The 26212-nt window shown below is 39.9% G+C and overlaps 1 protein-coding gene across 2 annotated transcripts in view; it reads left to right on the top strand.

Annotated features, from left to right (window-relative positions):
- Positions 1-7547: 7547 nt before the first annotated feature.
- Positions 7548-26212, top strand: part of KCNN2 (potassium calcium-activated channel subfamily N member 2) — a 70260-nt gene continuing 51595 nt past the window's right edge. Inside the window, exons 1-3 of one of the 2 annotated variants that reach the window (XM_090131548.1) lie at positions 7548-7582; positions 11173-12254; positions 12431-12526. In XM_090131548.1, coding sequence (XP_089987674.1) covers positions 11181-12254; positions 12431-12526 — 1170 coding nt within the window. In that variant the 5' untranslated portion in view covers positions 7548-7582; positions 11173-11180. Of the gene's footprint in view, positions 7583-11021; positions 12255-12430; positions 12527-26212 lie in introns of those variants that run through there. The other variant, XM_031604780.2, reaches the window with a different exon arrangement.

Raw genomic sequence — 26212 nt, 5'->3', positions numbered from 1 at the left:
ATGGAACGGAATATTGGCAGTAAGGTTTAACATCTATTGCCATACCACCACCATCTTACATTATGTGCCAATGACACAAAAAAATGAGGCATTATTTTGGAGCAGCCCTTGTATGTTTATTTGGAGCTAAATGGAGCTAATCTGTTGTTAAACATCTTAAAATTCATCAGTGACCTTATCCTTTCATTATATTTCAGCAAGGTAAAACAAATGAGACCCTCCTTACAGAAAAGGATGCAAAGGTTTTACTGCTTAGCACTGGAAATTTCTAGATTTATAGAAAATTGCTATCAGATAGTTCTATTTTTGGAGGTTCCTAAGATGCTATATTGTGCCACACAGTTTTATAAACCCAAGTTAAAGATCTACTCTCTGTAAGAAGCAGATATTGAGTTTTTTTTCCTTTGAGTGTCCTGTTTCATTCATTCCTATATGATCACAAACATATACAAGAACATGTTTATTCCTTAACTGTACTTATTTAATCTCTTCATATAGAAATATGAAGAAGGTAAAAAAATATTATAATATGCATAGTTATTCAACATCTAGGTAGAAATTTCCCAGTGTTGTACTTTAAAGTTCACATTTAGCATGTCTTCTGACCACCATACTACTGGTATACAGAAAGTGCTCTCCAGTTATCCATTGCCTCTGACTGCAATACCTACTGCCTTTTTCCATAACCAGTGTAATTCAAATAATCTATTTTAATATGTTTATATTCATTTAATACTCTTACTGTAATGCTACAAGAGAATGAAAGCCACTGTGAAAAATAGATATCCTAATGCTTTCTGCTCAGACAGTTTGCTAAACACATGCCCAGCTCCATAATCTGATTAAAGTCATTGTCAAATTTATATTATTTTAGAAAAACAGTTTATATCCAGGGAAATTATTCCTTTTTGCTTGCACAGGCATGATCTCACCACTTTGTTCAGATATGGAATACATGCACCCTTCAGCCAAGTTCTAAGAGATAAAAGATCATACAAGAACTGAGAAAGTGTACTAGCTGTTAGTAGCATAGGATTTAGCTAAATTTTCAGAATTGCTAAGCAGCTGATGTAATGATCACTCTGGCAAAATAAATGAGCTAAAAAGTTCCGAAAGATCTGGCATACTACTTCTGACAGTCTGATATAAGCTGCTGATTGTTTATGCCATGTTCTTCACAAGTGCAGCAGAAAAGGCTCTGCCCACTTGACTCTACTGGTCTATTGCAATTACATTTAGAAAAATTTGAAGATTTAAAAGTCTCCTGAAAAGTAAATTGGGTTAATCCTTGCATAAGCCGAGGATAAATTGTGGTAGGGTGAGCTGGTCATTACTAATTACGAGTTCTTTGCTTGGACATTGTACATAAGCTTGGCTTAAACAAATGTTATGAAGTTGGAAACCTTAGGAAACTATTGCTTTAATGCAGCAATAAATTAACAACTTCAGTATTCTCTTACAAAATTACCTGAGGAAGGAATATAGCTTGCCTCTGCAAGTAGATCAGTTACAGCCAAAGATACTCAAGTACAAATCACAGGATGAAGAATAACGATGAGAATAGTTTAACAGCTTTCAACTGAAGGCAAAGCTGTGCCTTCTCTTAGGTGCTACACTGGACATTCCCTTTCAAGCAGGGCACATCAGTGTCAAAGGAGGCTGGGCAAAGACAAATTTCTGCTGGCAAGGCAGAGAGAACACTTATGAAAATACACAACATGCACTCCTCACTTGGCTGTTCTGAGTTATCTTCTAAGTATTTTCTCTCTGAAATGTTAAATAACAGGGCCTAGGAGTAAAATACATGACACAGAAAAACAGAAGAGTGAGAGATTATCCCTCTGCCTACAGCCAAGTCCTTAGTGCTCTTTGCCTTCAGAGTCTGATTATCTCCCAAGGGAGAAATACTCATCTAATCCTGTATCCTGGACACAGATTATGAAGAGTGGCAGCTTGATGCTCATGAAACTTATCCATCCACAAAAACTGAGCCTAAAAGGAGGGATGTTGCAGCCCTCTCCTCTGTCTGCTGAGGACTCAGATTGTTTGAGATAACTGCAGATAACTGTTTGAGATAACTGGTAGAACTGTTTTTAGGAAAGCATGCATCTTATATCAGGCAAACCAACTTTTGTTATTCAGGACTTGGGCCAAAAAGATATTTGTATTCCACAGGGATAAAATCTGTTCCTAGAATATGTCATTGTTATTTAATTACTGACATTCTTGTTGGTGGCACATCACATTTAGACAGTTTCTTTTGTCTATATGCTGTTCTTTTTGCCAAAACATCACTTCTCATTTTTATAATTGCACTTTTCAATTCCCATGTCTCAGATTTTTACATTTTTCCCCAAATATCTACTGTTACTTACATTTTGGAATTGCAGTTTCTTTTTTCTCACTCGTTACCATTTTTTCCACCTCACATAGCTCATCTTTACAGTTTCAGTATACCATCATCAAGGAGGAAAGATTTAGGTTAGATGTTAGGGGAAAGTTCTTTTCTATGAGAGTGGTGAGATGCTGGAACAGGCTGCCCAGAGAAGTTGTGGATGCCCTGTCCATAGAGGTGTTCAAGGCCAGATTGGATCGGGCCCTGGGCTAGTACCAGATTTGGGGGTTTGTGACCCTGCCTGTGGCAGGGGGGATGGATGACCCTTGGGTTGTCTTCCAACCCAAGCCATTCTATTATGTTGTTATCATAATGACTGTGGTCTTCATTTAATTTCTGTTTCTACTCTCATGTATTACTTTTCCATTGCAGGCCAGAGACCAAGGAACAAAACTCATCCATTTGAACTGCTTGTAACTACTTACAAAGGTTTAATTAATGAGCATACTTGGCAGCATTGCTGTGCAAGTGCATGCACTGCCTCACACCATGCATAGGTGACAATCTTCCCTCCAGTGTGAACTGTGTGTGAATTCTCACAGGTTCAGCACCTCCAATTTTCCAGTCTGCTCACAGTCCTGAATTCACTGTGGCACATGCAGACACAAGTGTATTAGCAGCATTTGTGCCTACAATACAGCAGCCACCTTTCTGCAAAAATAAGCCTTTGTATTTCATGAGAAAAGTATGCCTCTGCGCAAATTGAGTAATGCTTCTCACATTTTACTTGTTATAGATTTACCCTCCTAACCCAGCTTCTGCAATTAGAACTGCCTCTGTCTTTTAATAAAGTTTTCAAAAGCAAACATTCAGGCTAAGTTTAAAAAAAGTGTATATGTTTGTATCTGGAAAGAGATCTTTGTGTAGAAAGACATGAACATCCTCTGGCACCTGCATTTGGTCTGTGCAAATTCTTTCCTGTGGAAATAAAAATGCTGTGCTTGAAACAGAGTTGAAGAGGTTGGAAGGTGTGAGTAAAACTGAGTGAATAATTTATTTTTCAGCTATAGAATTGACAATTAGGAAGTTTAGGTTATGATGAAACCATGTTCAGGAGTTTCTTTTCAGCAGATGAAGATAGAAACTTTCAATAAAGTAGTTACAAGTGGATTGTTGTAATAAAAGGAAAAAGCATGAACACAGAACTTGACTGTATGTGGCATTATTCTGTTAGTCTAAGGCACACAGAACATTGCAAAGTCTGAACTCCTTTCTGGCCTTGCTTGTGGGGAGTTTTGCCCAACAGGATGTCAGAATGTACTCCAAGCAGAGACATGCTCATGTAGTTCTTTTAGAACTTTTCGGCATTGGAGGAACAACTATTCACTGGTGCAGGACAATACATTATGGTGGTTGGCTTCAGGTCTTACCTGTCAGACCACAAAGGCATGACCACAAAGGCATTGTGAGGCATTTTTGTTTAACATCAAATTTAACAGCCCTGGTAGGTGAAGTAGAAAAATTTTTGTTCTAGTTAACTCAAGCAGAGAAGAGAACATGAAAAATGTGGACACTAGGAACACCGTATAACAGTTAATTATTTGAGAAACCGGAGCTGGACTTTAATAATCTACTTTTGTCCATACAACTTCAGATGATTTACCTCTGTATTGTAACAGCTTAGAAACAGGTTGCTAGTTAGGGTAAAATACTGTATCAGTCAGGGGAGAAACTGCTAAATGATGAACTTTGGGGGAACTGCAGTTTCAACCAGGCAGAAAAAATGTGACAGTTCATTGTAATTTGCATGGCAGACATATCTGATATCATGGCACTTTTATCCCTCATCATATTTCTAGACTCTATGGAAATGTCTTAGCACATAGTTTTGCAGTCTTACCTACCTTTGTTGATGCTGCTTTTGTTTGCATGGTAGCACCGGTCAATTTAATAGGCAGATACCATCTACACTGTGCTTTCTGCAAAGTCATACTGATGAACATTAGACACCTGGTCCACATTCACAGCAGTCAAAAATAATAAAATAATAAAAAAAGTAGAACCAAATTACTAGCTTCTGCAAAACTGGCCACTAGGGTTACAAGATAGGAAAAATTTACGAGGGACAACTGTGAAACTTCCTTTTAGCCATCATTACATATTGATTTTCTAAGTTTTCTTTGTCAGTTTAGAGAGTAAATTTCTGGTAAAACAGAGCAAAAATAGGCTAGATGGTTTTTGTGAATAAACAAGGGCAAACGTTTTACAATGTGGCATTTTTTTTTTGTCAGTGCATTACTTGACGTTACAAATAAAGAATGGATGTTTTATGTCAGATAACAAGTCTGTTCTCTTTTGTCTGTTATGAGCAAAATATGCTCATAATGCACAAATTACAAAAAAAGCTTGATGAAACTGAAAAAGGACTTGCCAAAGCTGAAGTGGCTCTACAGAATTAATAAAGAACACTTGCAAACAACTAAAAATTGCTTTAAACTAGCAGTCATTTAGCAGCCTCACAACTTGGAGCCCTGTCAGAGATGTGGTTTGGGCACAGGAAGGGCAGTAGGATTAAAAAAAAAAAAAAAGAAAGAAAGAAGGCAACTTGAATGTTAACGTTAATAAAAGGCAAATGAACATGATGGCATTAGCTTGTGGTGAATCATCCTTTTTCAACATATTCAGTAGAAGAGAATAAATGCTGAATTTTCACACATGAAGCTAACAGTAAGAATGGTTTGGGGTATTGCAAAGGATGAGGGCTACTCTGAAAGGAATGCCTCCTATTTTGTAATGTAGGCCCAAAGCAGCAGCATCAGATGGCGGTATGGCAGCGAAAGTTGAACCTCCCCATCAGTATGCTGTTACATTTTGTTGCTGTGTGACAGATGGCAGCAGAGGGACAGTCTGCCAGAATGGCATGGAGCAGACATGGAAGTGTGTATGAAGGAAAGGTGTCTAATTTAATTCCTCCATGTAGAAAAAGTGGCACCCACTGACATTCATTAATACTTGCTGAACATTTATGTGTCAGCACGGTGAAGTGGTGAGTAGTGTGTTTCAGCAACGTGCAACAGCAATGTGAAAGATAGTTTCCTGGATCTCTTTATTAATGGTGATGAGACATGGTGGAGTCAAAATGAAATGGAGTCAAAATGGCAGTGCATGGAGTGGAGACAGGTGGATCCCCCATAGAAGAAAATGTTCAAGGTGCAGCCCTGACTGGGTAAAGTGATATGCGCAGTATTTTGGGTTAGGAAAAGGGCGATCCTTATGGATTTTCTGGAAGCTGGACAAACCATCAACCCACAATACTAAGCTAAAGGCTCAAACTTTGGCTAGGCCAGAGAAGAAGATAACACTTCTCTTGCATGTGATAATGCCAGGCCCCACAGCATTGTGAAGACTGCAGAGCACATTGCCATTCTTGGCATGAGGTGTGTGAAGGCATGTTGATGCTAGACCTACGCACTTTGGATAAGACAGTCTGGCTGAAAAGAGGAATTCTGTCCTTAAAAATAAACCGTCTGCATTACTGAATAGTATGTTACTGAGAATTAGACAATATGTTACTCACAGCATTCTCTGACATTTGCACTGCCATACCTGAGGCAGTATCATTTACCTACGCACCTTATTTGTTCTGCAATAAGGATGACAAAGTGGAAAACATATCTGTCCATATCTATGACTGGCTTTCTTATCCAGATGATAGGTCTGCATGAGACATAAGATTATAGAATCATAGAAAAACTATGGTTCAACACTGATACATTTTAAATAGGAAAATGAGCTCAAGAAAAACTTTTTACTTGTTAAGAGCTCTACCGAGTTGCAGAGATGGCTTTTACCCAGCTGAAATGCAGAAATTTACACCCTTATAAATATCTTCTGAACATTAAAAGTGTCCTAGTCTTTTCCATTTAATTTTTGATTAAGTAATATGAAAATAGAGTGGATAAAGGGGAGAAGTGAGAAGAATTACATGCCCAAGAACAAAAATTTCATAAAACTTTATGGAAGTTTCATAAAATTTCATAGATTTCATTAAATTTCATAAAACTTTCTATCACTTCAAATAGCTGCTTGGTTGCCAAGCTTATGAAACAATAGCCAGCTTGAAGCACATTTCTTTTATAACTACCTCCTTTCCCTTGCTTCTATTTATTCTACCACTGCATAAATTTAGCACATTTCTTTGAGAGATGATTGCTACAAACAGAAACACGACATAAATGGATATCTGAGCATTTTGAACATATCTGAAAGGTTTTAGGTATGATGGTGACAATAAGAAAACAGAATTTTGTGATATGGGATTTGAATGCACTGCTGAATTTGTAGAATCTTTCAGGGAATCAGAACTGCAGGATCAAATAAAAAACCCCAGTAAACACAATCCAAGAAGCAATCTTACTTTCATATTCCAGTTTCGGAGGAGTACTCACTATAGGAACCTACACTGCATTTAAGATTTGAAAGCAATCATACATGCCAGGCATCTTCTAAAAGCAAAATTTATTTTTCACATTTCATAGTAATGTAATACAAAAAAAACATAGTAAGTAACCATATTATTAATTACACTAGAATGAACTTTCCAAATATAATAATACCACTGCAATATTCTGATGTTAAATGCAGTCCTTGATGTACCAATGGAAAAATATTTATTTTTCAAATAGGGGTAAATGAAATTTATTTAGGATCAACTGCTACCTGAATTAGAAATGACATGTAAATGAAAAGCACAGCTAATACCGGTTTGTGCACTGCCTACTCTGCAAGGCACAGTCTTATAATTAGATGAAACACTCTCACTAGCCTTAATAGACAAAATTTTTTCTAGTATTGGAATCTGTAAAATTAAAGCTCTCGCAGTTGATAACTGCTGCACACTGGAAGTATCTGTTTTTGCATAGATTACAGTAGAAATAGTGCATGACATTAGAATTTCAGTAATTGTGCTGAGCCAAAGGTCTGTTACAAAACTGCAGTCAGACTAAAAATAATGCAACAGTGTACGGGAACCAGTCTGAATCACAGCCTGAACCTCTGATAGACCATCTGAGGCAAGCAATGAGTCAGCCAACAGAGCACAGGTGAAGGTATTTCACCTGTGCTACCGGAAGGGGTGGAACATGGCTCCACCTCTCCTAGACCCAATTTAAGTGCTGACTGCCACTGAGGAAGGATCTCTTTCAAGAGATCACTCCTTGGGAAGGGTGTTGTGAACCTACAACATCGGTAAGCATTTTCCACTTATTATCCTCCTGTTGTGATAATCCTATTTAGCCTAACACTCTGTACGCCAGTTGATTTTACACTTCTGTACGCTTATTGATGGTACAAATAGTCAGCAGCTCAATACCTGTAATGGCTGTGCAAGATAGCATTAACACTGATGCCTTTAGCTAGATGAGAAATACCTTTTAGGTGGTAGTATTTCCTGATAATGAGGGGGAAAAAAAGGTAGGAACACAAGAGAAAGTCATTAAGCCTGCGTGATATCCAAGCAGTTTAAAACTTGCGTGATATCCAAGCAGTTTAAAACTTGCGTGATATCCAAGCAGTTTAAAACTTGCGTGATATCCAAGCAGTTTAAAAACACCCAGAAAGTTTGGAGAAGTAACTTAGGGAAATACTACTTTTGTGAACCCCATTTCATATTTTCAACCTGTTTAACAGTAATAAAAATTTTGCTGGAAGAAAAAATAAAATTAATCTTTTAGGGGGAAAGGCATGCAGCAATTATAGATATCTCTACAACTGCAGCCATGAGAATTAAAGCATCCCCTCTTGAAAATTTCTAATCCGATATCCTCATCTTCAGCGTATAATAAACATCTTTTCTAAAGGTGGAGGCTTTGAACTACAGTGAATCTGCATTTTTGTTACTGAAGGAGAAGAATATGCAGATAAGTGGAATAGCATAAAATCAAAAGCAGAAACTGTAAAGCATTTTTCTTTATAGCATGTGGCCATACAATCTGCATGGTATTGTTGTGATTTTCTTCTCCTGCTGCCATGGAACACTTTCAAATTGTCTTTGAAATCAGAACAGGTCTAGTAAGGGTGAGATGCACGCAGGTACATGATAGAAGTGGCAGATGAATGTAAAGCCATCTGGCACATGAAGCCCTGCCAGATGTTATGCAAAAGGTAACTTACACAAATGGCACATACAGTTAGTTTCCATCTCACCATCTTGGCAGCTGCACTGCGCAATTGTCTTGCTGTTGTCTCAAAAGCACTTTTATTGCTGCACATGCAAGTCTGAAGGATCTTGCAATATCATATTCCCTTTTGTGCTAGCTCTGTTTCTCTTACTGTGACTCTGCTTTCGCTAAGGGCATCTTTCTGTGTATATGCTCAGCCATATAACAGCTTGCTTTTTGTCATCTGAACAAGGTGGTTTGCTTTAGTGGTTTGCATTCTAGAAAACTGTAGATCTTGTGATTTCAAGATACTGAAGAATAGAATTTCCTAGTTTTTTTCTTCATTCTTTTTTTTTCCCTTTATTATATTTTTACACTCTTTGACTTTTTTACAAGTACAGGATTTTCCATAATTTTAACAGGGGCCTGGCAGGAGTACGAGCAACAGGATAACAGCCAAAACAGCTTTCTAGTACATTTTGTTGTAGCCTGCAGGTGTTCTGTCTTCATTGGTTGCTATGTGAGCTTTTCAAACATAGCTGCCACCTCAAATATTTCAGTGTTTTTTCCTCTTAAAAATACAATTTTTCCTGCATCTGTTGATCTTCCTGTCCCACTGTTTTGCTCAACAGCATTAATCTTCATTTTGCAATTAGTGAGTTTAGAAAAATCTGTTTTCCAAACATCTGCAAAAATTATCATTATAAAATGAGATCTGCAGCAGGTGTCTTATTTCATATAAACATGCATGTTCACACATTGACACATGCATATAGATGTGTAAAAACTGCCTATTTGGCAAAGCAGCAAGACTTATGATAATCAGGAAGAGCAGTTTCATCCACTAATAACAAAGAGGTGAAAAACAACAACAGAGCCTCCAAGATCAAACAGCTTATGCTTTATCACAGGGTTCAGGGTTATTATTTTAGTACGTTTTAGCAGTTCAGGGCTGTTCATGCAAATTTATTTCTGACACAGATGAACACAGCAACTAAATTCATGTGGAGAAAGTATTTTATTTCTGAAATTAAATATGTTCATTTATTCAAAGTGAACTTTAAAATTACTTCAAAAGGGAAGGTATTTGATTAAATAGCATCTGTGTATTTACCTGTGTCATACAGAGGAAGGCTCACCCCCTACCTATGAAGAAGTGCTCTCACCAGTTCTCTAGAGCTTGAAACTGCAGTGGCCCTCCGGGCTGTACAACTGAACTGAAACAAAACCTGCAGCAGATTAGTTTTGTAACATGCTGTGTGCTTAGTATGACCTCTTGTGTTAAACATGAGAATACTCATTTGTTTAGTCACACAGTGCATCTATCAAGCCAGCAGATGAAATATCCACAAGCAAGTAACAGCAGTATCCTTGCCAGTTCTACTGACAAACAGGATATCAGCAGGATATTAAAACTGGGATTTGTAACTGATATATGTGAATCGGATAAATAAGTGCAAATGTTTCTCTGTAGAAAGCATAACCACCATGCATTTTAGTCTACAGAGACTTTAAAAAGATAATTCTTTTCTTTACAATTCTTACAAAGTCGTGCATGGTCAGAGTAGATGAAATTACATGACACTGACTTGCTGACTTCTAAATATGCAGTATGCAGAGTTATGAATTTCTTAAAAAATTCTGCTGTGGTAAACTGGGTTCTGACTATTTTATCTTCTGTTGAAAGCAGTATGTAAAAGTACCATTAAGAAAAGGTTGAAGGCATGACATGAACAGAACAGGAAAGATGAAACTGATCCTCATTAAAATCTTTAGCTAGTCTACAGAACATTCTGACAGCAAGCTTGTGCAGGACTTTCATTTACATGGTGACACAAGCATAGGTTCCCCAAGATTTTCATTCTTCAGGTTCAATGTGATTTGTTTATCTATGGCAACAGACAAAATAGGATCATTCAGATAGAATTGAATCTGCTTTTTTTTTTTTTCTCTGACTTCCAAAGAGAGCATCCAAATACAGTTTAATATAAAGTACAGAGTGAGATAGCTGGAAAGTCCCTCATCATTCATGCAAGAATGTTGGTGGATTTTCCTTGAAGACTTCATTGTTGAAGAAATGTGGTATACGGCCCTTTATACCACAGACACTTCTATGATGGATGCTTCTTCCAAGATAATCAATGCTATACTCAGATTTAACAGTTTTTGTTCGCTCTCACCTATCGTGGTTTCAGAACCACGATATTCCAAAGCAAAGCTGAAGTCTGAAAGGAAACTGAACGCGGTATGGGGTCCAGCAATTACACAGCTGTAGTAGATTTGGCCACGGGTCGGAAAAGCCGCGCACGAACCTACTCCCGCGGCCCGGCAGCCGCAGCACACGGAGCGCGGGGGGGACGGGAGGGGCGCGCCCTCCGGGCCGGAACCGAGCGGTCCGCCGCGTTTTGCTGGACAGCTCCGGGGAGCGGCGCTGCGCCCGGGTTCCGCACACGGCGCAGACGTGAGCGACGCCGGGAGCCCCGGTACCGCAGCGGCGCTCCCCGGGCGGGCCGCTTCCAAGGCGGGAGCTCCCGGGCTTCCTCGGCGCGGGGCTCCCCGGCAGGGGTAGGGGGGCGGGGGCAGCCCTCACCTACGGGCGGCGGGATCCCGGCAGGGGCGGGGCCGAGCGGCCCCAGCGCCGCCTCCGCCGCCTCACGCCACGGCCGGTCCCCCCCGCAGGTGACGCCATGCCTGTTGTTTTGGTCCGCCCAGCCAATCGGACGCAGCGGCTGGATTCTACGGGAGCCGGGATGGGCCCGTCGTGGCGGCAGCGGGACTCTCCCTTACCGACCATAACGCATTGCGCAAGGTGCAGCACCGTCCGGTACTCCTGCGGCTTTAACGACCCGGACATGGAAGAGCCGCGGCACTTCGCGCCGGGTTTCGGCCCGGAGCAGCAGCAGCAGCAGCAGCAGCGCCCGCCGGCGCCGCTGCACTGCCGGCAGAAGCTGGACAAGGCGAGTCTCCTCCTCCAGCAGCAGCAGAGCCCGTGCCTCCAGTGCAACAACTGCGCCTACTACGGGGCTGCGGCGGCGACCGCCGGGGATAACCTGCCGCTGCTGCTCCGCGCCTCCCCGCCGCTCTCGGGCACCTTCCGCACCCGCTCCTCTCCGCTCTCGTCTGTCGCCTCCTCCCGGCAGGGCAGCCAGCTGAATATCAACGAGCTGCCCTCCTCCAGTCATGCTGGCGCAGCGAGGCAGCCTTCCCAGCACGCTCCACACCACCAGTGCCACAGCCTGCAGCAGGCAGCGAGCCCCGGCAGCAGCGGCAGCAGCGGCAGCGCCCACCACCACCAGCAACAGCAGCAGCAGTCCCAGCAGCGCCGGGAGAGCAATCCCTTCACCGAAATAGCCATGAGCAGCTGCCGGTACAACGGCGGCGTCATGCGGCCGCTCAGCAACCTGAGCTCGTCCCGCAGGAACCTGCACGAGATGGAAGCTGAGTCGCAGCTGCTGCAGCCGCCGCTCTCCAGCCCCAACGCCGCCGGCCCGGAGGTCGTGGTCTCCAAGCCCGAGCACAACAACTCCAACAACCTGGCGATCTACGGCCCCGCCGGCCCCGGCCCCGGCCCGGGCGGCCCCAACAACGGCGGGAGCAAACCCGCCAAGAAGAAGAATCAGAACATCGGCTACAAGCTGGGGCACCGCCGGGCTCTGTTCGAGAAGCGCAAGCGCCTCAGCGACTACGCGCTGATCTTCGGCATGTTCGGCATCGTGGTCATGGTCATCGAGACCGAGCTGTCCTGGGGCGCCTACACCAAGGTACTCGGCCCGGCTCCGGGTCGCTCGCTCTCTTCGGTCGCGCCGCTCCGCAGCCCGGCCCGCCCCCCCCGGTCCGCTGCCGCCCCGAGGCGACCGGCCCGGCCGTCGGGGCACTGCGGGTTGGCAGCGGCCTCGCGCGGGGCTCGCTGAGGGACGGTGGTATTTTTGTGTTGCAGGAATCGCTGTATTCCCTCGCTCTGAAATGCCTTATCAGCCTCTCCACGATCATCTTGCTCGGACTCATCATTGTGTACCACGCACGGGAGATCCAGGTAATGCTTCCTTTGGCGGTTTTTCGGAAGGTGGTAAGTAGCCTCGGGAAGCACAAATTATCGGTAGGTACTAACAGGAATTCAGTGGAGAGAAAGGTGACAGGCAGCGTGGTCACATAGGTGCCGGGAAGCTTTGCCTCTCTGGAAGCGGCAGCAGCAGTGATGCTGTAGGACCGCTCAGCCCTAGGTTGTAGTGCACTTTGTGTGTGACGTGCCTGCTGTCTTCTGTAGTAGGTGTACAGCAACACTCTTAGTTTTCCAGTGAATAAATTTCATGCCGTGCGTTTTCTCTCAGTTAAGGCAAGGTTAATTATCTGTGATGTGAGTTATGTAATTTTTGCTATGCTGTCTCAGAAACAACATACTTTAGAAGTATATTTAAAAGGAGGAGGAAGACTCATGTCTGACCTGCTTTATTTAATGCCCTGGGATGGGATGAAGGAGAACTGTCAGGAAAAGCTGGGTGAAAGACAGGGAAACATAACTAGCCAGAGCTGTATATTAAGTCTAACGAATACTGTCATAGATTCTGCCTGAGAACTTATTTCTAATATCAGTTGTAAATTTTTTTTGACAAAGAAATTAAAATTTGCTACTTCAGTTAAACCAAAAAATAAAAAAGATAGATTTAAAACTTCTGAAGTGAAAAATGCCTTACTCATTGGTGCTTTTGATTTTTCTAATTAGAACTACCTTCGGCTACAGACTGAAATGACAGGCTTCAAGGGCAAAGGTGTTTTTCAGTAGTAGCAATCAATAGAAAGAGAATTTGATAGTTATAAGGCCTGGTGAAGTGGGAAGATTGGGGGTAGACTTGTCTGCAGCAACCATGAAGTAGTGGAGTTCAGGATCTTGCATGGAAGAAACAGAGCAATAAGTGTCATTGCAACCCTTGACTTCAGGAGTACCAACTTTGATCTCTTTGATGAGCTACTTGGAGGTATCCACTGGTTTAGAGCTAAGGGGGTCTGGGAGAGTAGGTTAGCGTTCAAGCACCACATGCTCCAGATTGGTTCATCCCTGAGAATAAGAATAAGAAATCAGGCAAAGGTGGCAAGAGACCTCCGAAGATGAGTAAGGAGCTAATGGAAAAATAGAAAATGAAATTTTTTGAAATGTGAGAAAAAGAATCTGGCCACTTGGGAAGACTGTAGAAATGTCAGGATATGTAGGGATGCAGTGAGGAATTAAATCTGACAAAAGAGGTTAACAGTAAGAAGGGCTTATCTAAGTAGATCAGTAACAAAAGGAAGAGTAGGGAAAATGTGGACCCGTTAGTAGATGAAGTGGGTGTCCTGGTAAAAGAAGACACTGAGAAGGTGGAGTTACTGAACACCTTCTTTGTTTCAGTCTTCACTGTTAAGAGTGGCCCTCAGGAGTTTCAAACCTTGCAGGTAAGGGAGATAATCTGAAGAAAGGAAGACCTTCCCTTGATTGGGGAGGATTTGGTCAGAAATCATCTAGGCAAACTCCATACACAGAAAAAATCTATGGACCTCAATGGAATGCACTCAGAGGTACTTAGGGAGTTGACTGAAGTTATTGCTGAACCACTCTCTGTCATCTGAGCAAGGTCACAGAGAATAGAAGAGGTACCTGAAGAGTGGAGATAAGCCAGTTTCACTGGCAAGGAGGAGGTCCCAGGAAGCGACAGGCCAGACAGGTTCACCTCTGTCCTTGAGAAGGTGGTTGAGCTATTTATTGTGGATATTATCTCCAAGTAAGTGAAAGAAGAGAAGGTTATCAGCATGTCAGCATGAGTTCACCAAAGGGAAATAATGCTTGACTTATTTAACAGACTTCTGTGGTGGCTGGCTGGGTAGATGAGAGGACAGCAGTGAAAGTTATGTACCGTGATGTCTGCTAATGTTTTTTATACCATCTCTGATAACATCTTCATAGGTAAACTTAGGAAGTATGGGATTGGTGAGTGAACAGTGAGGTGGTCTGAGAACTGGCTGTCTGGCAGAGCTCAGAGGCTTGTGATCAGTGGCTCAAAGTCTACGTAGAGGCTTGTAGCTAGTGGTGTTCTCCAGCAGTTGGTACTTGTTTAACTAACTTCTTCATTAATGACCTGGATGAGGGGATAAAACACACCGTCATTAAGTTTGCTAGTGATATAAGGCTTGGAGGAGTGGCTGACACACCAGAAAGCAGAGCTGCCATTGAATGAAAGCTAGACAGGCAGGAGAGCTGGGTGGAGCAGAACCTTATGAGGCTCAGCAAGAGCAAGAGTAGAGTCCTACACCTGGCAAGGAATAACTGCACTCATCAGTACAGGTTGGAGGCTGACTTGCTGGAAAGGAGCTCAGTTGAGAAGGACCTGAGTATCCTAGTGTGCAGCAGGTTGAACATGAGCCAGTAGTGTGCTGTTTTGGCCAAGAATGCCAGGGTTATCCTGAGGACCATTAAAAGCCGTCAGGGTGGGGGAGATTATCTTCTTTGCTACCCTGAGAAGGCCTTTTCTGGAGTACTTTGCCCAGCTGTGGAGTCCCAGTTCAAGAAAGATAGGGAACTTCTAGAGGGAGTCCAGTGAAGGGCTACGTAGATTTCTTAGGGGCCTGGACCTTGTGAGGAAAGTCTGAGAGACCTAGGACTGTTTATCCTGAAAAAGAGAAGATGGGATCTTACAGTGCTTATAAATAATTAAGGTGCAGGTGTCAAGTGGAGGAGGCCAGAGTTTTCAGTGGTGCCCAGCAGCAGGGCAAGGGTGATGGGGGCAAACTGGAACATGGGAAGAGCTGCTTCATTTTGAGGGAGACAGAGCACTGGAACTGCTTAGAGAGACTGTGAAGTCTCCTCTGGATGTGGTGGAAACCCACACAGAAACTTTGCTTTACAACCTAATGTAAGGAACCTGCAGTGGAGTTGGACTAGATGATGTCCAGAGGTCTCTTCTGACCTCTGTGATTCTGTTTAGTTCTATGCAAATGAATGGTGTAGCTCCAATGTTAAAGGATATCATAGTCTCCTTCTATAAAGTTGAAGAAATATTATGTTACTGGAGACTGTTTGCCAGTCTGGTTCCTATCATGATGTTCTTCCACATGCAAAACTTCTACTTCTGATTCCAAAACCAGTTTATTTGCTATACTATAGTTTTATAGTATCGTAGGTATCAAAATCTGTTTTATAATGTAAGCAAACATTCTCCTGAAGTAGTGTCTCTATGAGCTACTGACAAAGAAGGTTTTCTTAATCTGAATATTGCTGTTCCAGTGTGGGAGCTTTCTTTTCTGATGCACTGTCCTACAAGTGGTGCTTGAGGCATTGAGAACAAAGATTAAAAGAATGCATTGCAAATAACTCAAAGCATTTCCCAGAACCTTTGGAAATTTTTATGCAGGATAACCAAATATTTGTAGGTCTCTATTTGCATCAGCTTGCACCATGTAGTTACTTTGAGACTTGGGTTGTGTTTTTTGTGGTTTTTATTTTGTCCTTGTTTTATTTTTTTTTTCAGAGAAATAGTTGCAAATTTTGCATTATTTTAGAGATGTGTCATGGATCAGACGAAAACAATCTTTAAAAAACTTTAATAGTAGTTAATAGTAATTTCTTTATTTATCGGTTGTTCCAAACTCTGGCATTCGTCTTGAAAGTAAAAGTTCTGAGTTCAAGGAGCCTGTTAGAAGGGAAGGGCATAGCGTCCCTGAGCTTTTTAATTTCGGAACAGTATGCTTTTGTGCACAGTCTCGACTTTTTAAAAAGAAGATACTGAGCAAAACTTACATCCCTCTACACTGGTAAATCTGTGTTACGCATGGCATCTGAAAACAGGAAGTTCCGTTAAAATACTTAGGCTTAAATGGGTATGGAGTCTAGTCCAGATGAAGGAAAATACTCTGTAACCATGAAAATGGTGGTTTTAAAATAATCTTTAAAGTTGACTGTTTTTTGAAGGCAAACTAATTTTTAATTCAAGCAAATTAATGAATGATTTTCTGTAGAATCCTGCTCACAGATGGCTGTCTGTGTCCTAGAGGTACCAGCTATTCGTCAGTCGTGTGCAAGTTTTCTGTTTTAATTCTTCTCTGAAAGACTTAGACATTACAAGGGAGTATTGTGTAAACCAGCTGGATTGAGCTGAGAGAAGAAGAGTTCTGTAGAAAAGAACATCAATACCACACTGTTAAGTGTGGTATGTTTTTAAAATTTGAGTGTAAACAAATCACCCTCGCTAAAAGTAGTTTTTTTCTACAAAGAATAAAACAAAATATGAGTAATAAGATAATGATAGTAATTATTACTGCTTGCTGATTTAATATTCAGTGACCAGAAATGTCCATTGGTGGCAATCAGCTTCTCAGTTCTTTTTAGTAGTCCGTGACCTTAGTGGAGAAGGAAGTCTGAACAGTCATGCTGCCAGCAAGTCAGTGGGAGTGCCTGGCAGCACAGCAGGTGACTGCAGTCTTCCCACTAACATTCCACGTACGTTATGCTTTGGAAACAGGCCACGCAGTCAGCTAGACCAAACCCTTGGATTCACCTGTCTCAGCCCCGTTTTAAGGGGACTGGAAGGGAGATTTAAAAAGACTTGCTGGAATTCTTCCCGAGGGCTAGGAGTTTTGCATGTATGCGGAACACATCCGTGTTTTATGTAGGTATATATTTCTTTTATCCCGCGCAGAGCGCAGAGCGGTAGGGGAGCGGCGGCACCTTCGCAGCCTCTCGGGGCGGAGGTTCACCCGCCGCCCTTTCAGGACCGCGGACAGCTCCACGCGGTGTGCCTGGCTCGGCACTGCCTGGCGGCGGGACAGCGCCGTCACGCGGCTCGCGCACCGCCACCGGGGTGTGCGCCCTGCCGGCAAAGCGCCGTGCTTCTCGAGGTCCCTGAACCTGTCCTAAGCTCTGCAGTAGGAAGACCGAAGTCTCCCGTGAAGTGGTAGTTTTCAGGCAAGAAGTGGTGTTTGGATGATGTGTTGTCCAGTGAAGTACTGGAGGTGCTAAAATATTTAGCGTCTCAATTATTATACTGCATTATCCTAAATCTACAGTGGGAGCTGTTACTAAACTTAATCAGCGTTAATGTTAAGACTTATAACAGTCTACCAGGCATGTTTAAGCCAGAAGTCATTGCTCACATTATTGTTTCCAGAAAAGAACATAAAAATTACCAGCAACATTCCTTCCAGGAAGGAATCCCATTTTCTTCACCCTCCCAGTGAAAACAAAAAACAACTGAAAACTAAAAGCAAAATGCAAATGAACTACAGTAATGAGGTTGGCGTTAGTATAGAAAGAACTTCAAATTGGTTTATTCTCCTTTTAGCCCATTGATGTCGTCTTTGTAATGTTATAAGAACGTTGATTTGGGAGACTACAGAAATTTATAATTCTCCCTCCAAACTTTTGTGGTTGATTAAGTTCTTCAGAGCAAGTGTCCTGTGTTTGGAAGATTGCTAGAAAAGATGTAATTCATCATTATCATAGCCTAAAATGGGTTTTTCTCTTACTGTTACTTCAGTTGAGAATTTGGAGATATGGATGAGGGAAAAGTGAAGAAAGCAGCATGATCCAATTATCATAATAATGTACGCTGCTCTAATTACCCACTTAATGCATAAATAGTTTTTTACTTGAATGCTATTTTACATAATTAAAGTTGCAGTGTGTGACATGGTTACAGCTACTGTTTCCTGGCAACTTAATATTCTATTCCACATTTCTCTAATGGAATTTGCTTTTAGGTTAATAAAGTGGAATTAAAAAGTTCACATGGCAATTTAACATGCAATTCACATATTAAAACTGCATGTCCCTAGGGAAGAGGTATATGTCCACAGAAATACTTTTGCTTTGGTGGACTACTTAGGGTTATCCATTCCATAAATAAAGAATTTTATGTGCTTTTTTGTTGCATGTCCTGAATAACTTACATGTGCTCTCCTGGACAGAATCTGGACCTCTTTTTCCATCTCCCTTATATAGATGCTCTCACTCATACAGGAAATAAAGTAATTGGTGCTGGGTAGAAGTGAATAAAATCATTATTTTTCTCTGATAGTTGACAATTTCTAATCAATTCTAAAATATATTCTAGTTCATACTGAGGGAGAACTCTTGCAAAGTGCAAAGCTGAGGGTAAGCTGTGGCTTCCACAGCAGAACCACTAGAACTGCAGGGATAAGGCACCTTCTCTCCTTATGTTATTTTTTCACCACTACAGAACAATGTGATGGTAATAGATTTGGAGATAAATACATATCTTGACCTCGTTATTGTGCAAATTAATTCTGTAATACATGACTATAATAAAAAAAACTGTTCATGGGACTTTCTTTATTCAACATAACATAAATGGAAAGTTCTTTAGTAAAAGTCCTGAAATCACTAACAAAATCGAAGTCAAACTCTCTTACAGTGACTCATCACAAGCAGTAATGGGTACTATGCAGGCCAGATTACTTATCTGTTTTTGTATGTGTAGGTTTTTTTGCTTTGTCTGTGGTGGTTCACGTGCATCTCATTGGCTGCTTCTGCTGACTTTTTGCAAAAAGTAGTGATCAGACATGCCTTTGCATAGGTTATGTTATGAGGGCTAACAAACATAGACTAAAACTAATGCTGCTGCTGCAGCAAAAAAAAGGGGGGGGAAGTATGTTGAATAACATGTGAAAATTAAGAAATAAGCTTTGATAATTCTCATCTGCAGTCTGTTGAGAAGCACTGATTTCTTTCTATTTATTATTCATGATCTATAATTCAGGTTAATTTATAGACTTGAAAATTGCTTTTTACTTGTAGAGTTCCAACTCAATTCTGTAGTTTTTTTAATTCTGTTTAATACACATCTGATGCAGCAGAAAATGAAATAGGATTCAAATTAATGCAGTGAGAAAAAATATTTGGATTTAGTTCAGTTCAGTACATTTTAGAGAACCTTTTGTCTTCAGAATCTTTTGACCTGCAAGGTGTTACAAGTGTCCAGTGTCTACAGAAAGGAGCACTGTTGTGTACAAGATGTGAAAGGCAGAATAGGAAATCCTTTAATGTTCAACATCCAAAAAGATTGGAGGCCTTTTGCACTGAAGCTATGTATGTAAGATGCTTACTTCCAACGGTCTCTTAGATTTAGGAAGAGTTTGTCTACAATGTACAGAGCACTTGATGGTTGGCCTGGCAGTACTTATGACTGCCTATTCACACGCACTGTTGTTTTGAGTGTCTTTCATGAGAATGTGTCTCATGAAGACAAGTTTGGCAGAAAGTAAACGCCACTGCTTTCCAGCTTGTCCTCAGATATGAGAGGGAGTGGGGGGAGTGAGGTTAGATTTTGAGTGATATGATTCAGTACAGTAAATCAAAACTGCTGGCTCAGGAAAACGAAGTAGTTTATCAGTTCCGAACGTATCAACAAGTTTTCATCCTAGAAGGATGATCATGGGGTTTGGCCATGGGATATCCACCACACTTCACATTGTTACAAAGTCATTGTCACATATCCTTACTAGAGGATGAATAACTGCTCTGAGCCCATGAAGGTCCTTTTAAAACATGAAATACCTCTAAGAGGGGAGGCTATAATTGATGTTATAATTAGTTTTCAGGTAAGATGAGAATATTGTTCATTCTACAAACATTCTTTTATTAACTGACAAGGAATTCTGAAAGTTTGCAGCAAAATAAGTAATATTGTGGGGAAGTAAATTATATTCTGTTCAGTGAAAAATAGCTCTTAACTTTTCATGGCGATTTTTTTAAATAATATGAACTACACAGAACTGAAAATATGAATGGAAATACTTCCATTGAGAAATATCATATGTGAAATATCTATGTGCCACAGTTTATTTTTATTGAAGTTACGTAAATTGGATTTGTCCAGTTGTTTAAATGAAAGCTGCATTAGATAATTTCTTCTTATGGCTATCAGAAGATCATAAGAGATAATCACAGGAGTGAATCTATAACTAGAAAAAAAATTATTGTATAAGGAACATGGTAAAACATACGCATTTTACATTTGAAATTGATGTATTTTGCAGCCAAAAATGTTTGGTTAATATAAACACATCAATATTTCATATAGTATAGTTTTAATGTATATGCTGGGGATCATACATTGGTAACTTACTAATTCATACAGCTCTTGTTTCCTGGTGCCTGCAATTGCATTCATTCACCAGTGTGAAAAATGTTCCTTAATGAAAATAGTTTTATTTTGATATTTTTAGTTAGATACTCCATGAAAGAATGAATAGGGATGAATTCTGAATGGAGATGTGCACACCTAAGCTGCTTCATTATCTCATTTATTTTGCTGGAGAGTCACAGATCATTCATAATTAAATCCCTTTTGAAGAAGTACCAATCTTTTTTGTGACTGAAAGGAAATGCATCTGTGAATTGCATGTAAATTAAAACCAATGGATGAGCTTTACTGTCTTTATGTTTTAGAATAGCTACTCACTGTTAGTCTTTTTAAGGGTTATTTTCTGTTGTTTTTTTGTTTGTTTGTTTGTTTTTCCCCCCCTTTAAGGAAACAAATTTATGAGAGAAAAGTTCATTCTGTCAAAGGGCCATCTTCTAAGCTTTTATGCCTGTTAATGTTGTAGAGCTATTGTGATGAAAAGGGTTGACCTGGGTTCTGTATTTCTGAGCAACAGAGTAACTTATTTGATTTCTGATTGAATACACATAACAAAGTTGTAGGCAAGAACAGGAGCCACAGGCATCATAATAGACAGTTTAAAGGATATTCAGACGTAATTCCCAGTGTAATACGTCTTGCAAAACCACAGCCAGTGATAAGGATGCCTCTGCAGGAAAGTACCTAGTTTGATGCTGTGTCTGGATATTCATGAGATGATACCAGAGGCGAGGAAAGAACTTATGCTTTTAAGCAACATATTTGAAATAAGGATTGAGAAACAAATGTGTATGGGCTCCTATAGCACCATTTTATTGTCTCCTTTGAGCATTCCTTGCTGGTCCTCGAACTTTTTGTTGCTGTGGGCTATCTTACCGAACATAATGGTTGTGACAGTCAGGCTGTTTAAAACATCTTGAGTAGCAACTTTAAGGCACTAAACATAATGGTGTTGGTAGCACGCAGTGCATACTTGTTTCACTTATTTGATTGTAGGCTCTTTTGAAAATAGTAACTAAGGAGACAGTGCATCTTTAGTTCCAGTTAACCAGACAGGTTTGATGAAGTTGAAACATTCAAATAATTAAAGGGTAGCAACAAAAATAATATATGCCAAGAAGTGTTGGAATATGCTGATTGTTCAGTTTTTTGTTGCTCTTGCTTTTCATTTGAAATGTTTTTTATTTTTGTGTTTTGTTTGGGTTGGTGAAGCAACTTCAATCATAATTAGTAGCGATCAAATGAAACAGTGCTTTGCTTATGAACAAGTCTAGGTAAATACTTCTAAAGAAACTTATGTTTGTGTTGTTTAACCTGATGCTGAAAGTTGGTTTCTTAAAGGTACTTTAACTTAATCTTTGAAGCAGCTTGAAGACTTTATCTGCTGCATGATTTAGCTAGAAACTCACATCAGGCCTTCAGAAGTAAAAGGTATGAAATAAATAGCGTCTGTTTCTGCTTTGTCCCAGTTTTACCTGTCAGGGTGAATGACAGAGGCAATTGTTGCAGGGATGCCTCTATATAATCAAGATTTATGCATGACTGTGTTTATGTAGATGTTTAAATTCACAGATAAATCTAACTCCACTCTCTCCTGCTGTCCCTTTCTTGGTTTTCAGCAGTTAAGTACAACAGTTAAATACTTCATACATTTCTATATTTGGAGTTTCTTTAATTTTAATCTTGAATGAAGTATCCAGTTTAAATGTTTCTGAAGTGGCAAAGACTCTACAAAAATGACTTTATGATTCCCGTGGTGCAAATGTGTACTCACTCACGGTCAGTTAAATAAAAAACTCATCAGTAAAAAAGCAAACACAAAATTTCCCAAATACCCGAGAATTTATGTCAAATGTAGGTGATAAGGAAGGGGATGAGAAAACAGATTCTTGTATATACAGTGTTGGAGCCAATTTTTCCTTAAAAATACATTCTAAGTTTAGAATTGCAGGTGCTCTCCTTCAGCAGAATGAATGAGTAAGCTCATTTTATCCAGCTTCAGATTCAGTGTTGTGCTCTGTAATTTCCGTGTCCCCTATTTGCGTACAAAAATAGTGCCAAATTATTCAGCAAATACATCCTTTTTTAAATGGGTTGCACTTTTCCTACTGGGAAGCTGATCACGTTTGAAGATGGAGGCTTCTCTCGCATTGGAAACAGTAGCAGGTGGCAGCCATTTTGTGTAGTGGCAGTTCTTCATGCAGTGATCTGTTCAACGTGTTATTTTTAGTACTGAATGAAGAAAAACAAGTGCCAGATGAAGAATTTTAAAATAATTATTTAGTATAAAAATAGCATAAAAATATTGAAATGTAGGTAGTTCTCCCCTTTCAGATTTGCTTCTTCATGTGGGTAGAATCAGAATTTCTTTGCTATTTGGAAGGGAGCAAAATGTAACAGACCATCAGGTGTCTTCACAGTTCTGAAAATCAGTTCTTTAAATAGCTCTGTTACTTTGTGATCAGTTGCATTTTGTGTTTCATAGACAAAGTCACAGAATTGCTGATTCAGTGCAAAACTTAATTTGGTCTTAACTTTGGAATGAGACTGATGTTTCCATCCCCATACTGCCAACGTTACTCTGCTAATTGCAGCAGACCACCTAAAAGAGAAGCTTTTAGAGTTTGTTTGTTTGTTTGTTTTTTAGTTGTTTTGGGTTTATTAGTATGATAATTCATTCATGGTGATCACTTGTTTATACTGGCGAAAGTGCAAAGAGAATCTAAGAGATTCATTCAATATTTCTTTGCAACTTTCTCTTTTAGATGTCATGAAGCTGGCATAGCTCATGTCCTGCTGTACTCTGGACACTGAGAGCAAGAACCAGTCAGGAAAAGCGGGGTGTAGTATGGGGTGGTTACTGATGGAATCTGGGTTCAGAGCAGGCTGTATTGTGGTTAGCTTAGCTGGTGATATGTTTCCTGGGACCCTGCTAGATCCAGACAGCCTTGTTCCATCCCTAGATTGTTGGGAACAAAGCTAGGTTTTAAAACAATGTATATTTTTTAATTCTATCTTTGTTGAGTGCATTAAGCAGCTGTTTTGGATTGCTCTGGATCACCCAATGTGTTCTCTAGTAAACATGCCTGTTATGGAATAACATGTATTTCTTTTCTTTTCTTTCTTTTTCCTTCCTTTGTTTTTCTAAAACAAAGCAAGAAATGCTATAAGTCAAGAAAACTGACTTTTTTAGTTAGTTTCATATTTTGCAGAGGAAAGAAGCAGAAGTGTAGTCTCCACTCTTCTAAATTGTTCTTCCTGCTCTTATGCTGTCTTCAAATCTTCATTATACGCTGGGAGAACATTTTTGACTGTCAGACTTCTGGGAACCCTAGGTGCCACATGGAAGTCTAATTCTTTATTTGAAGAACATTGCTGGACACTGCTTAAGCACTTACCTTGCATTTAAACACTAAAGTAATAATTATAATAAATTGGTAAGCTATCAACAGACATAACATCTTTGACCTCAACTAGAGTTTGGCCTTGTTTGTGAAGCACAGGACTCAGTTCTATGTTTGTCCTCTCCTTTATTGTGTTCTAGCACGATTCACCATTCAAACAGGAGTGGATTCTGAAAATTAATGCATGGTTATTGCATGCATTATTATTATTATTATTATTAGGATGTATTATTATTATTAGAATTGACTGAAAGCAGCTGAGAGCGCTTGTGCGTTTGTGCGTGCTCTTCTTTCCCTTTTATTCACTCACCTTTCTCACTTTCTGAATAGGAAAGTTTCTCAGACAAATAAGCAGGCATTCACAAATACCTTCCAAATATCTTCCACAAAAAAACTGAAATTTGCATTTACAGGGTTACATAGTTGCAAATATATAACATGTACACAAAACCCTGCATCTGTGATGTTTTTTTTCCTCCATATGTGCCAATTTAATTGTTATTCACTGGCCTTTTTTACAGGCCAGTATTTCTTTGTATTTATATTTGAAAGCCATCATGGTTTGAATGTAGAGACACAGAAATTTTTGGAAATTTACCAAAAAACATGGTTTTGAAATATTGATAACTTTATGAAATATAAAATTTATATGATCTGTGGTCATTTGTAGCTTCTGCTGTTTTCTACCTTCCATGTTTTCACTTTCTAAATATCATTATATGATAACTGAGGATATTACCACTTTCAGATATTATTTATCTTAGAAGCGATTCGTACACCTGAGGTCAAGGAAGGTTGATAGGCATCTCCTGTGCCTGCAAAGCATAACCCATTCTATTGAGCAGTACTGAGAAAATTCTTTTTTTGTAGCATGTCAGGATTTATTTTACTGAAAAGTGAATATATTCTCAAGTATTTTAAAATGACACTTCAAAGTTGGTGGTTGTTGTTGTTTTTCCCAAATCAGTGCTTAAATAACATTTTCTTCCATAAGGATTGTACGGTCAACTTCTAATGTAGACATTCTTTTATTCTCATTTTTAAATTAAGTACAGATTGAATCTGTACTTAAGATACCATTTTTCATGAACTGCTTCCTCCATTATATATCATTAAATACCATTATTTTAGAAATCTGTGGAGAAGTTGGGTAAAAATGGCAGATGAAAACCATTGTATTTTTCAGCAGATTTTGTAACTCTAAAAGAAATCTTTAAACACTGCCCACTTAAGGTAGACTTTAGAATACTTGGCCCTGCTATTCACTTAGTCTTTTTATCAGAACACTGTACAATATTTGAGAGATTTGGCTATATTTTTATATATATATAAATATTCTTTTTTTTACGTAGGTCATTGTGAAGATAATGCCTCCTGTTTATTTCCATGGAAACTACAGCAGATACAAACACCACGATTACATTATTTAATAAAGAAAATTCTCAGCTACAAAACACTTTTTCAACATAGCTACCACCATTAGCTATGCATTTTTGCCAACAATGAGCAACAGCCTGCATGATGCTCTTGTAAAAATCTGCATGAGCGGAGGTAACCCACAGTCATCGTCAGCTGAAATGGAGCACCCATCGCCTCACTGTGCTCACATCCAGTGTTTGGTCTCCATAAATGTTCAGCAGGCATCAATATGTCAGTGGATACATGTATTTTTTCTGCATAGCGGAATTCAATTAGGCACCTTTTCTTCATACATACTTCCATGTCAGATGACATTTTATCAGACTGCCCATCTGCTGCCATGTGTCACATGGCAACCTAATGTCATGGGATACTGGTGGGAAGGTTCAACCTCTACTCCCATACCACCAACATCTGCCTTTGGCTCTGGCTTGTTATAGTAGAATGGGAGGCATTACTTTCCAAGCAGCCCTCATGTGGTTAATATTCATCTGTATTACAGGTTACATCTTGATAGCCGTTTTACCACTACTTTGATATGACTGGCTTTAGAGGCTGATAGCAGGAACCAAATAGGCTTGAGCCATAATGTAATTTGAATAACAAATAGTACTTCCACTAAATTAATAAATAAATAAATAGTTTGACCTTCCTACCAGTATCACTTTTACATTTATATTTAGTGTATACAAAATGATCTCACGTAAAAGAAGGTGAATGTACTCATCTTTGCAAACACTAAACCGAGTGTGTTTCTGTAGCTTAATTTAA

This window comes from Phasianus colchicus, chromosome Z (genome assembly GCF_987193195.1).
Source record: "Phasianus colchicus chromosome Z, bPhaCol1.hap1.1, whole genome shotgun sequence".
NCBI lineage: Eukaryota > Metazoa > Chordata > Aves > Galliformes > Phasianidae > Phasianus > Phasianus colchicus.
The sequence above is the reverse complement of the archived record's forward strand: the minus strand, read 5'-3'. Positions and strand labels throughout refer to the sequence as shown.